The 16,392-nt window shown below is 43.4% G+C and overlaps 1 protein-coding gene across 2 annotated transcripts in view; it reads right to left on the bottom strand.

Moving 5' to 3' along the window:
- The window catches only part of LOC143974232 (coiled-coil domain-containing protein 17-like), a 93,463-nt gene that overhangs the window by 23,738 nt on the left and 53,333 nt on the right, over positions 1 to 16,392 (bottom strand). For both annotated transcript variants that reach the window (XM_077475400.1, XM_077475399.1), the window contains exons 6-7: positions 7,894 to 8,030; positions 5,249 to 5,389 (exon numbers count right to left, since the gene is read on the bottom strand). In XM_077475400.1, the coding sequence (XP_077331526.1) occupies positions 5,249 to 5,389; positions 7,894 to 8,030 (278 nt within the window). The remainder of the gene's footprint in view (positions 1 to 5,248; positions 5,390 to 7,893; positions 8,031 to 16,392) is intronic.

The following is a 16,392-nucleotide window of genomic DNA, read 5'->3' on the forward strand; positions in this document are numbered from 1 at the left end:
ACGGAAATTATTATTATTGTTAAAACTTTGCATCACAACAAATCTCTGGGGCCTGACAGCTATTCCCCAGAGTATTCACAACTATTTTCTGATTTACTCCTCCCTCACCTTGAGAGGGTATATAATGTAGTTGTGTGCTCAGCCTCATTCCCTCCTGAAATTTTAACAGCAACTATTGTAACTCCCCTCAAACCAGGGAAAGAGCCTGCTTCCTCACAGAATTTGAGGCACATTGGTTATTAAACATGGATCTGAAAGTCTACACAAAACTGATTGCCAACAGTGTAGAACATCTTTTACCCTTCTTAATAAAGATTGACAAATAAAGGAGAGTGGCCAGCCAGTAATGGTCCCTCTCCTTGATCCAAAGAATACGAGGATCCTTCCGCAGGCTTTGAAGGATCAGGGAGGCCATGCAGCGTAGGTTAGCTGAGGCATTCAGTCCGGAGTCCTCTGGGTCACTAAGGACAACATGATCCGCAGCTACCTCCTCCCAGCCACGTACAAGTCCACAGGTTTCTTGGGACTGTAAATCATCCCTACAAGAGACTGGGAGGTTACAAACTCCTGGTCCTGGACAACGTGTTGCTGAAGCATCGGTCAGAAGGAGCGGTGGAGAAGGTGGCCGTCTGACTGATGCGTTCAGACAATTTTTTAGTCCGCAGCCCCAAGGTATGATCGGTTCCAGCAACCATTGCCAGCGTCTGATTTACATGGTGCAGGAATACCTAGGGGAAAGGTCAGACTTGGACACCTTTCCCACCGAAAATCCTCTGGCTTACTGGGTCTTGAGGATGGATCACTGGCCAGAGCTTGCACAGTATGCAATTGAGCTACTGGCCTGTCCTGCATCCAGCGTTCTGCACCTTCAGTGCTGCTGGTGGCTTTGTTACCGATCACAGGGTGCGCCTGTCCACCGACTCAGTTGATCGACTGACCTTCATCAAGATGAATCAGTCTTGGATCACCCACAGCTACCAAGCACCTGAAGCTGATGTAACCCAATCATTTTTTTTGAAATATCACATCCCTTCAAGACTGCCTATGCTGATGCTGAGTGACTGTCCTGTTATGTTGATTGTCTATCCTCTTCTTCCTCCGCTGATATGTTGGAAGAACATTTTTGGTTCTGGGTGATGCCACCAGCCCAATTTTTCTGCCCCTGTTTAACAGAGCCGTTTAATTACAATTTTTGATGCAATGCTTTGCAGCAGGGCTCATTCCTGCACCACAACTAGAGTATATGGGAGAGGTTGCAGTGTGGTGGCACCAGCACCAGTGCCTAAGGCCCAATTTTTCTGCCTCTGTTTAACAGGGGCGTTTAATTACAATTTTTGATGCAATGCTTTGCAGCAGGGCTCATTCCTGCACTACAACTAGAGTATATGGGAGAGGTTGCAGTGTCGTGGCACCAGCGCCAGTGCCTAAGGCCCAATTTTTCAGCCCCTGTTTAACAGGGGCATGTAATTACAATGATATAATATCTCACAGCAGGGCCCGTTCCTGTGCCCACTGAGAGTAACTATGAGGACTTACAATGTTGTGGCAACACCAACACCTTGTTCCGCCATTTCTGCAGAACATATAGGGCAAGCCCCTACTTTCAAACATCCAACTTATAAACCTCTGCTACTTGCAAACGTAAGGAGACAACAGGAAGTGAGAGGAAAAAAGACGGACGGCAAAACAAATTATACAGGGGTGATAACCCTTCCCTATGTTTTCCAAAAAGCTTAAAAATAGATTTTTTTGACTGGAGCTACACTTTAAAAATGTACCAGTTCAAAATTACATACAGATTCTACTTAACACAACAAACCTACACAGTCCCTGTCTTGTTTGCACCGCCTGTATACTGCTGTTCTGAGTATATAGGGCCTGGGGGCCCCACGTCTTTCCTTTTTTTAATTTGAGTATGGGGTTCCCCTTAATATCCGTACAAGACCCAAAGGGGCTGGTAATGGGCAGGGGGGCTATCTATGCCATTTTTCTCAATGATTTTCATCCATATTGCCGGAACCAGATATTACATTAAAACCGCAAGCAGTTTTAAATGACTTTTTTTACGTTAAATGTCATTTTGTGCAGGGACTGTTCTAAACACGGGAAACACGTGGCACTTCACAGGCATACTATAGACACCCCCCAGGCACGATATTTAAAGGAATATTTCACTTTTTTTTTCACTTTAATCGTCATTAAAATCAGTGCTCCCGCAAAAACGGCCATTTTTTAAAATATTTTAGGCATTGACCCATGTCCCCTGGGGCAGGAGCCAGGTCCCCAAACCCTTTTTAGAACAGTATCTTGAATATTAGCCATTAAAATTAGCACTTTTTATTTCGAACGTTCAAGTCCCATAGACTTCAATGGGGTTCTAAAGTTTGCACGAATTTTCGGTCCGTTCAAAAGTTCTGGTGCAAACCGAACCGGGGGGTGTTCGGCTCATCCCTACTGACCACAGTTCAGAGGCTAGGAAGTACATTATAGATAATTGGTCGCTATAGTGACTAATCGCCCCAAATAAATTGCCATTTTCCTGAACTATGAACAACTTTGACCCCAACCCAAAGCTCATTCCCTATGAATAAACTACATAGAAATTATCTCACAACAATATTGAATTAGACTAGAATATACATGTAATAATTTCATAAAATGAAAAATATAACATTAATAAAAAAACACAAAATTGGTGTAATATCTTACCTTACCTTACTTCCCCAAATCTATATCTGGGAACAATAGGACACCAGCACATAATTGCCCCATTAAAAAAAACTATTAACATTAAAACCAACGTTCAGCCTCTTCAGATACAGTGTTCCCAACATGTGAATACACTCTCCTTCTTTTGGCTACAAAATTTAAGGGGATCTTCAACTCTCTGTTTCCCCTCTATTGTTTTGATGGACAACTGTATTTTACTAGGGTCACATTAATACTGTTTCTTTAACCACTTGCTTACTGGGCACTTAAACCCCCCTCAGTCCCAGACCAATTTTCAGCTTTCAGCGCTGATGCACTTTGAGTGACAATTACGCGGTCATACAACACTGTACCCAAATGAAATTTTTATCATTTTTTTCCCACAAATAGAGCTTTCTTTTGGTAGTATTTAGTTACAGCTCGGAGTTTTATTTTTTGCTAAACAAACAAAAAAAGTTGCAAAAAAAAAAAAAAATCATGTTTTAATAGTTTGTTATAAAATTTTGCAAACGGGTCATTTTTCTCCTTCATTGAAGTGCGCTGATTAGGCGGCACTGATAGGCTGCATTGGTGGGCACTGATGGGCTGCATTGGTGGGCACTGATGGGCTGCATTGGTGGGCACTGATAGGCTGCACTGGTGGGCACTGATAGGCATAGTTAAGGCGGCACTAATAGGCACAGATAAGGCGGCACCGATGGGCACAGATAAGGCGGCACTGATGGGCAAAGATGGGCACAGATAAGATGGCACGGATGGGTGGCACGGATAAGTGGCACGGATGGGTGGCACGGATGGGCACTGATAGGTACCACAGATAGATGGGACTGATGGGCACTGATAGGTGGCACTGATAGGTGGCTCTGATAGGTGGCACTGCTGGGCACTGATGGGCGGCACTGCTGGGCACTGATGGGCGGCACTGCTGGGCACTGATGGGCGGCACTGGGGTGCAGCACCTTTGAGGCAGATTTTGGGTGGCACTGTGGGTGGCACTGTGGGTGGCACTGTGGGTGGCACTGTGGGCACTGCTGGGTGGCACTGTGGGCACTATGGGCACTGCTGGGTGGCACTGACAGGGGGGCACTTACTTTATTTCAGGATGGCACTGCGGGTGGCAGGTGGGCACTGGCAGGGGGCAGGTGTCCGCTTGAATTGCTGGCCGTGATCGGGACTGATGTCCCGAACACGGCCGCCGTCGATCGGCTTTTTTTTTTTCTCCTCGCGCTGTCAGCGCGAGGAGGAATACTAGCCGATTACCGGCTCCGTTTTATCACATGATCAGCTGTCATTGGCTGACAGCTGATCACGTGATAAGGGGTCGGGATCGACCCCTTACACGGATCGGTGATCAGGCGAGTCTCACGGACTCGCCGATCACAGAGCGCGCCGCGCGCGCCCCTCAGGGGGCGCGCAGGCCGCTCGTAACCGGGACTACGTCAATAGACGTAGTCCCGGCAATCTAGGTCCGCGCTAATGCCGTCATTCGGCAATAGCGCGGATCCCAAGTGGTTAAATGATCAGGGACACTGCGGTCAAACTTGTTTTTCTTAATATTATGGATATGCTCTTCCACTAACTTTACTAAGGTTGGTAAGGAAACTCTCAGAAAAACTGAAATGTTGTAGTGTTTGCAAAATGTGGAGGAAGAGCTCTTGGAGAGATTACAGAGATCAGTAACCAACTGAAGGAGAGGTACAATGTTCGTGTAACAGTATAACAGAGCATTTCAGAAAAGTTTGTAGTGCTCAGCTATTTAAATCTAATTTGTAAAAAAAAAAAATGACAAAGACATTTTCTCTCTTCTCCCTGCTTAAATAGCAGGGTGGAAGAGGCTGGGCTAAACTGTGATTGGCTACTAATGCAGTAAATGGGAAGGACCCCCCTAGCAAACAGCCAGGAGGATTGTGATTGGCTGGATGGCCATGAGGTAAACCCTACCCAGCAGGGGGATGGGTTCAGAGTTCTTTGGGCTCCACGTTCATTTTGTATCTAAAATATAAAAAAAAAGTTTTCCTTTAGTCCTACTTTAATTATGGTCACTGCAGGTAAGCTTGTGATGATGCCAGACCAGGACTATACTTCTACTGATCTCATTGCTGGGTGCCAAAATGCAGAGCACCCAGTACCCCACTGTAACCCTGCAATGTGGCCTAAAACACTGTAATTTCACACAAAAAAGCCAATGAGCCACATGTTGGCCACCAGCGATGTATGCGTGTGTTTACAATTTTAACTGAGATTTTGGTACATTCTGATGTCGATCAAACAGTGACGTTACTGGGGTCTAATTGTAAAAGAGGTGAGAGTTTCCTCTTGAGATTGGAACATCTGTGAGCACTGAGGGTTAATTGGAATTTGGCACACAATTACACGGCAGTTGGAGATTGGAGTCCAGTTACTGCACATGATTAATCAAAGTAGATGTTTATGAACTGAAAATGTTCATTTGCCATGCACAGACTTTGTTTTTCAGAGTTAGGGATTGTAAGGTGTGCTCAGGAGTCTTTTGTATTGTATTTCCAAAATATAAATGTACCTCCATTTGTTGTTTTGGGAATCCTGTTATTCTTCTGTCGTTGAAGTTGAAGTTTGAAAAGTTCATCTTCTAATTGCTGATTTTCAATTTCAAGTGTAATTAATTTTTCATTCAAATGCCATTTCATAGTACCATGTCCCTCTAAAAACATAAAAAATATTAGTAAATGAACACGTCAAAAAAATATATGTGATTGGACCAAAATTCAAATCAAGAAGCAAACTGAAAGCGGCAATTAACATGTAGATTTTAATATTTCTATAATGACAGCAATGATAACTGTCAAAAGAATTCTGCAAGGCAAATATTGTTCTCATACTATAGAGAGGTTGAGTATCAAACCATAAATAGTCTATCTTCTGTATACCGCAAATAACTAATACAAAAGAGGTTTAAAAAGAAAAAAGAGAAAATCAGCTGTATATTATATACACATTTATTGAATAAAAACGTATGCACTATAAAACAGATGGGGCCCCCACATTCTCTTGTAAACACATCTAAGCAACTGAACAACTGTCATAGACATCAAATAACACAGCTGTGTTCCAGTAACCCAATATCCTGGATATAATGATACCTAATAATTAATTCTAATGCATCCACAGTCCTATTCCACAAAATAGTGGAGTTCATAGTTGTCCATCTACAAATCATGAATGAACAAATATATTATATTAACATCACTTAACATCAATAAATATATTATATTATCAAGTCGGTACAGTACTGGTAGGTGGAGCAAGTTTGCAAATCTTAGAAAACTAACATGCAACATTAATCAATAAAGTGTATGATTCGTTAAATGAATTCAACCCATTGTATGACAATATGGGGGTTATTTACTAAAGGTAAATCCGCTTTGAACTCTAAGTGCACAGCAAGTGCACTTGGAAGTGCAGTCGCTATAGATATGAGGGGGACATGCAAGGAAAATAAAAAACATAATTTTTTCTTGCACATGATTGGATAATAAAATCTGCAGAGCTTCCCTTCATTTCAGAGCTTCCCCTCAGACCTACAGCGATTGCACTTTCAAGTGCACTTGTAGTGCAAAGTGGATTTGCCTTTAGTAAATAACCCCCTATGTGTGCATAAAACATTGAACGTGAGTTATTACGATAAAATAAGAATATTCACAGGATGCTCTACAAACGGTTCCTCCTGTAAAGGGCAGGTGTGAGATAAATAATTCATAGATGTTCAGTGTAAGCCATCTGAATCTGTAAAGTATGCAACTGTCCGTCCAACTTGCTAGTAGACAGTTCAATAGACCTATGTCTTAATTTTGTATGATAGTCCAGCCAACTCATTTGTTACCAAAGGTGAATAGAAATACCTGCTGCCATGAATTGGAACTGGTATAGAAAACAAAATGTGCAATCATGTGGGTGGGGGAGATTTGGATGAATCCAAAAGATCCAAATCATTTTGGACTCTGGCATAGTACCAGTGTTACAGGAAGTTGCATCCAGCTCACGCAAAGGTCCCACATCCAAGAGTGGGTACAAGAGTCATGTGTTAGGGGCTCTTATGTGTTTTTTTCCAGAGCTTCCTCATTAGATTTCATTGTCAGATCCATTTTATTCTGGATATTGTGTTACTGGGGCACAACTATGTTATTTGATGCATATGGCAATTGTTCAACTACAATTTACAACAGTCAGACTGTCCGTGAAGAGGTTATGTTGCACCCATTGTCATGGTTTGTGGACATGTAGGTAAGGGACAACAACATTTTTAAGATGAACAAAATAAATTCCACATACTGCAAAGTAAAATAATATTCTTACCTTACTTTTATTAAAATAACCAACAGGAATAAATACTATTCTATTTGAGCCCTAAATGAGAGGAAGTGCAAAGCCTGTAGTGTCTATTACAGCTTGGTCAGCAGGTGTGTTCAGAAGTCACCAAATTACCAAAAAAAGGGCATGGAATAAACTGTTGCAGTACATAAATGTCTGGTAGATGATTAACACCTTTCATATGCCTACTGTTCAGTTAGCATATTATTTCTTATGATTCTTAGCCCTTGTACACACGGTCGGACATTCCGACAACAAAATCCGTTGGATTTTGTCCGAAACTTGTGTTGCATACACACGGTCGGACAAAGTTGTCGGAAAATCCGATCGTACGTAACGTGATGACATTATTTTGTTACGACGGGACTACGTTCAGGCTAGTAGCCAATAGCTTTGGTCTAGGAATTTACTCTTAGCATGCGTGGCACTTTGTCCGATCGGAATTATCAAAGTCCGATCGGATCATGTTGTCGAAAAGTTTTATAGCCCAGCTCTAAAACTTTGTTCGGCAGATATTTCGATGGAAACAGTCCGATGGAGACCACACACAGTCGGATTATCCGACAACAAGGTCTGATCGGACATTTTCCGTCAGAATGTCCGACTGTGTGTACAAGGGCTTAGATTGAGACAGAACAAGTGATAGGAATCCTTAACAAAGGCTGCTTAGCTTGCAGAATCTAACTACAGACATGAATAAATAACTGTCAAGTTATTGTTAATCCATTGTTTAAGTCTTATATTCATATAAAATGCATTGCGCAAAAGATAATGTAATTTTTTTTACTATGTACTTTTTGTTTTTACTTTTTGTAATAGAAAAGGAAAGTAACCTACGTTTATTTTTCTTTCGTATTGATTGGGCATGTTTTTCTTTTTGTTCTATGAGCTGTGCTTCAGTCAAAAGGTCTTGTAAATGCGCCAAGATCATCTGATCATTTCCTCCATTTTGAAGATAAGTCATGCGCAATGCACTGTGTTTGTGGGAACAAGTCATCATGACATAAGGGTTAAGGCAAATAAAAATAAAAATTTTAATATTTTAAGCATTACAAGCCAAAGTCTAAAAAGTGCCTACACAGGATTTAGTATGCAAAAACTGTGATGAAAAAAGCTGTAAAAAAAAAAAAAAGTTAAAAGTGAACCCTGAACCAAAGCTTTTTTTGCATTTTGGAAAGGGGGGGGGGGGGTAATGTTTAGAGCTTAAGTTAACCGATCAATTTAACAGTTCAAAAAACAGTTACATGCTGTCACATTGGTTGTGCTCTCAACCAAACTGTTCAATGGTTGGTGTCATAACTGATCATATTTGCAGCATCGTGGCAATTGAAGATTAAACAGAGGACAAGATGACAGCTTCCTTGGCTGAAAATGATTGGAGTGTTTACTTCAACGTTAAGTCTGTAAGAGTTTCTTTGCCGACTGAAATCCATTGGAGGCCCACTGAAGGTTTGTTTATGCATGTTTATTTAGCTGTGCTTGAGACAGATTAACTTGTATCATTAAGGCTGGGTTCACATTGCAGCAATGCGGGAACGCCGCAAATCCGCATCGCATACCTCCCGGCGGCAGTTCACACTGCCCTATGCGAACTTCTGGGAGTGTCAGTGAAACGTTAATGACACTCCCAGATCAGTCCGCATATAACAGTGCGATCTGCAAACTCGGACAGGAATCGGATCGCATGGTGTGAACACCCATGCAATCCGCTTCTGCTGCGGACCAAAAAAAGGGTCCTGTGTGGGTTTGGGCCGGGTGCGATGCGAATTCAGCCATACTATCTGTATGGCTGAACTCGCATCGCACAGAGATCAGATGTGATTTGCACTGCAGTGCGGTGCGAATCACATCTGGTTCTCGTCACCACTGCAATGTGAACCCAGCCTTAAAGTGAAAGTGTACTGATTTCAGGCAGGATCAAAAATAATTTTTACACTTAGGCCTCATGTACACTGCAGCTGGTAAACAGACTTTTAGGAGCATTTGGGCATTTTTCCAGCAGCCCCTGAACTCAATGTTATCTTTTGGTACATGTACACTGAGGCGCTTATAGGAGTTTAGAAGCAGTTTAGGTTAGAAGCATTTTTGTGAAAGCAGAAAATTGCGTTCAGGATGGTAGTTTAGTGGCATTTGAAATAACAAATGCTTGTAACAGCGTAGAGAGAGAGATCTTGCATTTTGAAGGATCTACTGAGGTTACCTGTAAAAAATGCAAACGCCCATAAACGTTGCTAAATGCACAAAAACACGGCAAATTAAACGTAGCAAAACAGACTAATTTAACTGTTGCTTACTAGCTGTCAATTTCCAGCGTTCAGAAGAGGTTTTCAAACGTCCTGTGTACATGAAGTCTTATTGATCAGATAACAACACAATTTCCATGGTATCATTTATAGGCCAAAAGGGAGCAAATAAAGTTCACTGCACTACATCTGAGTACAACAAAAAAAAGACATTTCATTTTTTCTATTCAAAGTAAAACTCATCCATCTATCCATATCATGCTTTTTTTTTTTGTCGCAAAATCACTTTGAAAAACACCCCCTAGCGTTTCTTGGCCGTGGCCATTTTGTGTAAGGGTAAAGATTCATGTAGCATTTACTTCCTGGAATCTATCTGCCCCTAGCTCAGGCATGCAGGCAGGAAGGTTTGCTAGCTGAGAAAACCTCTACTCCCCTCCTCGTCTACTGAAGACTCATGGGATGTATGTCATAATTTGCCCAAGCCTGGAAACAAGGAAGTGATTGAAGAAATGTTTAAAAAAAGTCATCCTGCTCCTGGTTGCAGTCTGCTGATCCAGTTCCAGTCTGCTGTTCCTGTTTGCTGAGCCATCCTGCTTCTGGTTCCAGTCTGCTGTTTCAGTTCCAGTCTGCTGTGCCTGTTTGCTGAGTCATCCTGCTCCTGGTTCCAGACTACTGATCCAGTTTCTGCCTGCTGTGCCAGTTTGCTGTTCCAGCTTTTCCGTGGTTCCAGTCCACTGATTCCTGTTCCAGCCTGCTGTACCAGTTCCTACCTGAACCTCCTGAACCTCTAGACTGACCTCCTCCTGCCAGGCACTCATACCACTCCTCACTCCTGTGCTTCCTGTCTATCCTATCAGGGGGCCACCAGTCGGAGGAATAAGAGAGGCCATCCTTGGCAATTCGGGCTCACCTACTAGGTACGTAACAGTTATGCTTTAGGCCTCATGCACACGAGACGCAGATGAAACCTCTGTTAAAAAAAGCTGAAACGCGCGTTTAGAAACGCGCGTTTTGCCGCGTTTGCATGCCGCGTTTAGACGCGTTTAGACGCGTTTAGACGCGTTTGCGTTTAAACGCGTTTATAAAGATAACATCATGTAGACCCTCCCCAAGCTCTCAAAGCATTTTTTTTAACTATTTCTGCTATTTTGATCAGAGTGAGCAGCAGCAGCATAGAGAGCAGTTGTACACTTGCATTTGCCGTGTCACTTGCCACGGCACCTGCCACAAGTTGTGGATTGTCCACTTGCCACGTCACTTGCCACAAGTTGGGGATTGTCCACTTGCCACATCACCTGCCACGTCACCTGCCACAAATTGTGGATTGTCCACTTGCCACGTCACTTGCCACATCACCTGCCACGTCACTTGCCACGAGATGTGGATTGTCCACTTTCCACGTCATCTGCCATGCCACCTGCCACAAGCTGTGGATTGTCCACTTGCCAGGTCACCAGCCACATCACCTGCCACAAGTTGTGGATTGTCTACTTGCCGCGTCACTTGCCACATCACCTGCCACGTCACTTGCCACATCACCTGCCACAAGTTGTGGATTGTTCACTTGCCATGTCACCTGCCATGTCACCTGCCACAAGTTGTGGATTGTCCACTTGCCACGTCACTTGCCACAAGCTGTGGATTGTCCACTTGCCACATCACTTGCCACGTCACCTGCCACGTCACTTGCCACGTCACCTGCCACAAGTTTTGGATTGTCCACTTGCCACGTCAGCTGCCACGTCACTTGCCACGAGATGTGGATTGTCCACTTTCCACGTCATCTGCCATGCCACCTGCCACAAGCTGTGGATTGTCCACTTGCCACGTCACCAGCCACATCACCTGCCACAAGTTGTGGATTGTCCACTTGCCACGTGACTTGCCACATCACCTGCCACGTCACTTGCCACATCACCTGCCACAAGTTGTGGATTGTCTACTTGCCGCGTCACTTGCCACTTCACCTGCCACGTCACTTGCCACGTCACCTGCCACAAGTTGTGGATTGTTCACTTGCCACGTCACCTGCCACGTCACCTGTCACAAGTTGTGGATTGTCCACTTGCCACGTCACTTGCCACAAGCTGTGGATTGTCCACTTGCCACATCACTTGCCACGTCACCTGCCACGTCACTTGCCACGTCACCTGCCACAAGTTTTGGATTGTCCACTTGCCACGTCAGCTGCCACGTCACTTGCCACATCACCTGCCACGTCACCTGCCACAAGTTGTGGATTGTCCACTTGCCACGTCACTTGCCACATCACCTGCCACGTCACTTGCCACGAGATGTGGATTGTCCACTTGCCATGTCACTTGCCACGTCACTTGCCACGTCAGCTGCCACGTCACTTGCACAAGATGTGGATTGTCCACTTGTCACATCACCTGCCACATCACTTGCCACATCACCTGCCACAAGTTGTGGATTGTCCACTTGCCACGTCACTTGCCACATCACCTGCCACGTCACTCGCCACAAGATGTGGATTGTCCACTTTCCACGTCACCTGCCATGCCATCTGCCACAAGTTGTGGATTGTCCACTTACCACGTCACCAGCCACATCACCTGCCACAAGTTGTGGATTGTCCACTTGCCACACCACTTTCCACGTCACCTGCCACGTCACCTGCCACAAGATGTGGATTGTCCACTTGCCACGTCACCAGCCACATCAACTGCCACAAGTTGTGGATTGTCCACTTGCCACGTCCCTTGCCACGTCCCCTGCCACGTCACCTGCCACAAGTGGATTGTCCACTTGCCACATCACTTGCCACATCACCTGCCACAAGTTGTGCATTGTCCACTTGCCACGTCACCTGACACAAGTTGTGGATTGTCCACTCGCCACGTCACTTGCCACATCCCCTGCCACAAGTGGATTGTCCACTTGCCACATCAACAGCCCCATCACCTGCCACAAGTTGTTGACTTTCCACTTGCCACGTCACCTGCCAAGTCACTTGCCGCGTCACCTGCCAGGTCACTTGCCACGTCACCTGCCACAAGTTGTCTATTGTCCACTTTCCACGTCACTTGCCACTTCACCTGCCACGTCACTTGCCACAAGTTGTGGATTGTCCACTTGCCACATCACTTGCCACCTGCCATGTCACTTGCCACAAGTTATGGATTGTCCACTTGCCACGTCACATGCCAGTCACCTGCCACAAGTTGTTGATTTTCCACTTGCCACGTCACCTGCCAAGTCACTTGCCGCGTCACCTGCCAGGTCACTTGCCACGTCACCTGCCACAAGTTGTCTATTGTCCACTTTCCACGTCACTTGCCACTTCACCTGCCACGTCACTTGCCACAAGTTGTGGATTGTCCACTTGCCACATCACTTGCCACCTGCCATGTCACTTGCCACAAGTTGTGGATTGTCCACTTGCCACGTCACTTGCCACAAGTTGTGGATTGTCCACTTGCAATTGCAATTGTTTAAAATATTTTTCTAATGGTTTTTCATCATTTGCAATCATTTTTGAGATTTTTAATGTAAAAAAAAAGGTCACCTTTAAAAACGCATATAAACGCAAACGTGGCTAAACGCGGTAGCGGCGGTTTGCCGCGTTTTACCGCGTTTTGCCGCGTTTTGCGTCTGAAACGCAGAAATTTTTGTTTCTGAACGCATTTTTTTGCTTCTGGAAAAACGAGATTAAACGCAACTGCATATAAACGGAAAAAAACGAGACTGTGTGCATGGACACATAGGATAACATTGAATGAGTTCAGGTGCAGTTGAAAAAACTGTCCAACTGCATCTGAACGCGCGTTTAACTGCGTCTCGTGTGCATGAGGCCTTAAAGTTAGGCCGCGTACACACGCGCCGACTGTTCGCCCAACTTTGTCCGTCCAACAGTTTCGGCAAACAGTCCGCTCAAACTTAGCATGGACGGACATGGCCACACACGACGGACGAACAGTTTGCTGAAACCGTGCGCGATGACGTGAACGGCACGTACGACGGGACGAAAAATACGACGTCCTATACACTGCATTATAGCTTTCGGCGTGAAAATCCTTTCTGAGCATGCGCGCAACTTTGTTTGACGAACAAGCCTACACACGAGCGGACTGTTCGCTGAAACAAGGTTTCAGCGGACAGTTTTACGGAATTTCCGAAAAACCTTGTCCGTCCAACTGTCCGCTGAAACTGTCCGCTGAAAGCCCACACACGAGCGGACTGTCCGCCCAAACACTGTTCAGCGGACAAAGTTGGGCGAACAGTCCGCGCGTGTGTACGCGGCCTTACTGTAAACAATCACCTTACAAACAACAGGTTAGAATAGAAATGAAATGCAATACATTTTAATATATATATATATATATATATATATATATATATATATATATGAAAAAAATAATATATACCCTTTTCTCCTATATGTGTCAGGGCAAGTCTGATCATTGGAGGAGAGCAGGCTGAGTTCCCAGCACAGCTAGAGAACTGACCACAGGGTATTACCTTGCTTATTGTGGTTCGTTTTTATAAGTAAGCAGAAGGACTGGCAGGAACACCAGGAATTTCACACAAAGGAAGCAATGCAAAGAGAACAGGATACTTTATCATACAAGTTCATGGTACAGCAGGCACATATCAGGAATATGAAGTGTTGGGGTAACTTTCTTTCTTTTCTCCTTACTTCATGTACCTTCAATTCTACCTTTCCCTCTCATGGTCCCCTTTTTTACTTTTTTCCTTACCTCCTTTCTCACAATGTATACTGTATGTTATTGTTCATGGATATTTACAATCTCTATTGTTGATATTTCTATTTTGTTTCTATTCATTTGTTCTCTTTGACCTTGTTAACTGAAAAGAGTCCATGATTGCATTTCGCCCCCTGCATTGGTTATTCTTATACGGTATTATTTTTTTCCTACCTTTAAAAATCCATAAAAAAATGTAAACTGAAAAAGATAGCAAACCCAGGCAGATTCCCTTTCATAGGTGCAAAGGACGTTTTATAACTATTTAAAAAAAAACGTTGAATAGCTTTGATCCAAAAAGAAACAGTGGTAAAAAGAAGATACACAAATATGCAAATAATGCCTGTTCATAGTGCTGCAAATTCAAGTATGCCTGAAGTCTACAAACTGTATCAAATAATCAATGATCTATATAATAAATTACAAAAACAGCACATAAACATTTGAAAATGAACTGCAAGGAAAACATTTACTGAATGTTAAATAATGAGACCGAATTATCTTTAGAAAAGAGTTGACCAGAAAATATCAACTAATTTAATCTTTATAAATAACTTTTTAGTAAATGAAAAAGTCTGTAAAATGTTTTTTGCTATATTTGGAGCTTTATATGCAAGGGTCTCTCTCAATTTTTGAGATCTTTATTTTGTTTTGTGGATACAATTAAAATCTCCAGCTGGATATGGCCGTTATTAGTTTCCATTTTTTATTTTATTGCAGATTTATACTTTTGCTCTGTTAGTTATGATATGATTGCTATCCATTTATATGAAGTACCTTCAATTGTTACCTAATGCCGTGTACACACGGTCGGAATTTCCGACAGAAATAGTCTGATGGGAGCTTTTGGTTGGATAATCCGACCGTGTGTATGCCCCATCTGACTTTTTCTGTCGGCATTTCCGACGGATTTAGCTAGAGAACTTGTTATAAGTTTTTCCATCAGAAATGCCGCCAGAGCTTATCCCGTTGTCCAGTCTGACCACAGTAGATAAGCAAGTAATGGTTGTTTTATTTTATCTATTGAAAACCCAAGCTCAAGCAGTGTGACTCCAAATACATGTATGTGTACCAGCTACAAAAAACTTTAAACCAACATTACTAATATTGCAATCTAGAGAAATGGAGAAAACAGATAGTAAAAAGGCCTGCAGGGGACTAATCACTTTGCTTTCCCGAGGCCACTAAGGTACAGTGCCTTGCGAAAGTATTCGGCCCCCTTGAACTTTTCAACCTTTTGCCACATTTGAGGCTTCAAACATAAAGATATAAAATTTTAATTTTTTGTGAAGAATCACCAACAAGTGGGACACAATTGTGAAGTGGAACAAATCTATTGGATAATTTAAACTTTTTTAGCAAATAAAAAACTGAAAAGTGGTGCGTGCAAAATTATTTGACCCCTTTACTTTCAGTGCAGCAAACTCACTCCAGAAGTTCAGCGAGGATCTCTGAATGATCCAATGTTGTCCTAAATGACTGATGGTGATATAGAAAATAGAATCCACCTGTGCGTAATCAAGTCTCTGTATAAATGCACCTGCTCTGTGATAGTCTCTGGGTTCTGTTGAAAGCGCAGAGAGCATCATGAAGACCAAGGAACACACCAGGCAGGTCCGTAATACTGTTGTGGAGAAGTTTAAAGCCGGATTTGGATACAAAAAGATTTCCCAAGCTTTAAACATCCCAAGGAGCACTGTGCATCATTTTGAAATGGAAAGAGTATCAGACCACTGCAAATCTACCAAGACCTGGCCGACCCCTCTAAACTTTCAGCTCAGACAAGATGACTGATCAGAGATGCAGCCAAGAGGCCCATGATCACTCTGGATGAACTGCAGAGAACTACAGCTGAGGTGGGAGAGTCTGTCCATAGGACAACAATCAGTCGTACACTGCACAAATCTGGCCTTTATGGAAGAGTGGCAAGAAGAACGCCATTTCTCAAAGATATCCATAAAAAGTCTTGTCTAAAGTTTTCCACAAGCCACCTGGGAGACACTCCAAACATGTGGAAGAAGGTGCTCTGGTCAGATGAAACCAAAATCAAACTTTTTGCCCACAATGCAAAACGATATGTTTGGCGTAAAAGCAACACAGCTTATCACCCTCAACACACCATCCCCACTGTCAAACATGGTGGTGGCAGCATCATGGTTTAGGCCTGATTTTCTTCAGCGGGGACAGGGAAGATGGTTAAAATTGAGGGGAAGATGGATGCAGCCAAATACAGGACCATTCTGGATGAAAACCTGTTGGAGTCTGCAAAAGACCTGAAACTGGGACTGAGATTTATCTTCCAACAAGACAATGATCCCAAACATACAGCAAAATCTACAAAGGAATGGTTCACAAATAAACGTATT

Source organism: Lithobates pipiens, unplaced genomic scaffold (genome assembly GCF_037356315.1).
Source record: "Lithobates pipiens isolate NorthernLeopardFrog02 unplaced genomic scaffold, aLitPip1_a1.2 Scaffold_13, whole genome shotgun sequence".
Lineage (NCBI taxonomy): Eukaryota > Metazoa > Chordata > Amphibia > Anura > Ranidae > Lithobates > Lithobates pipiens.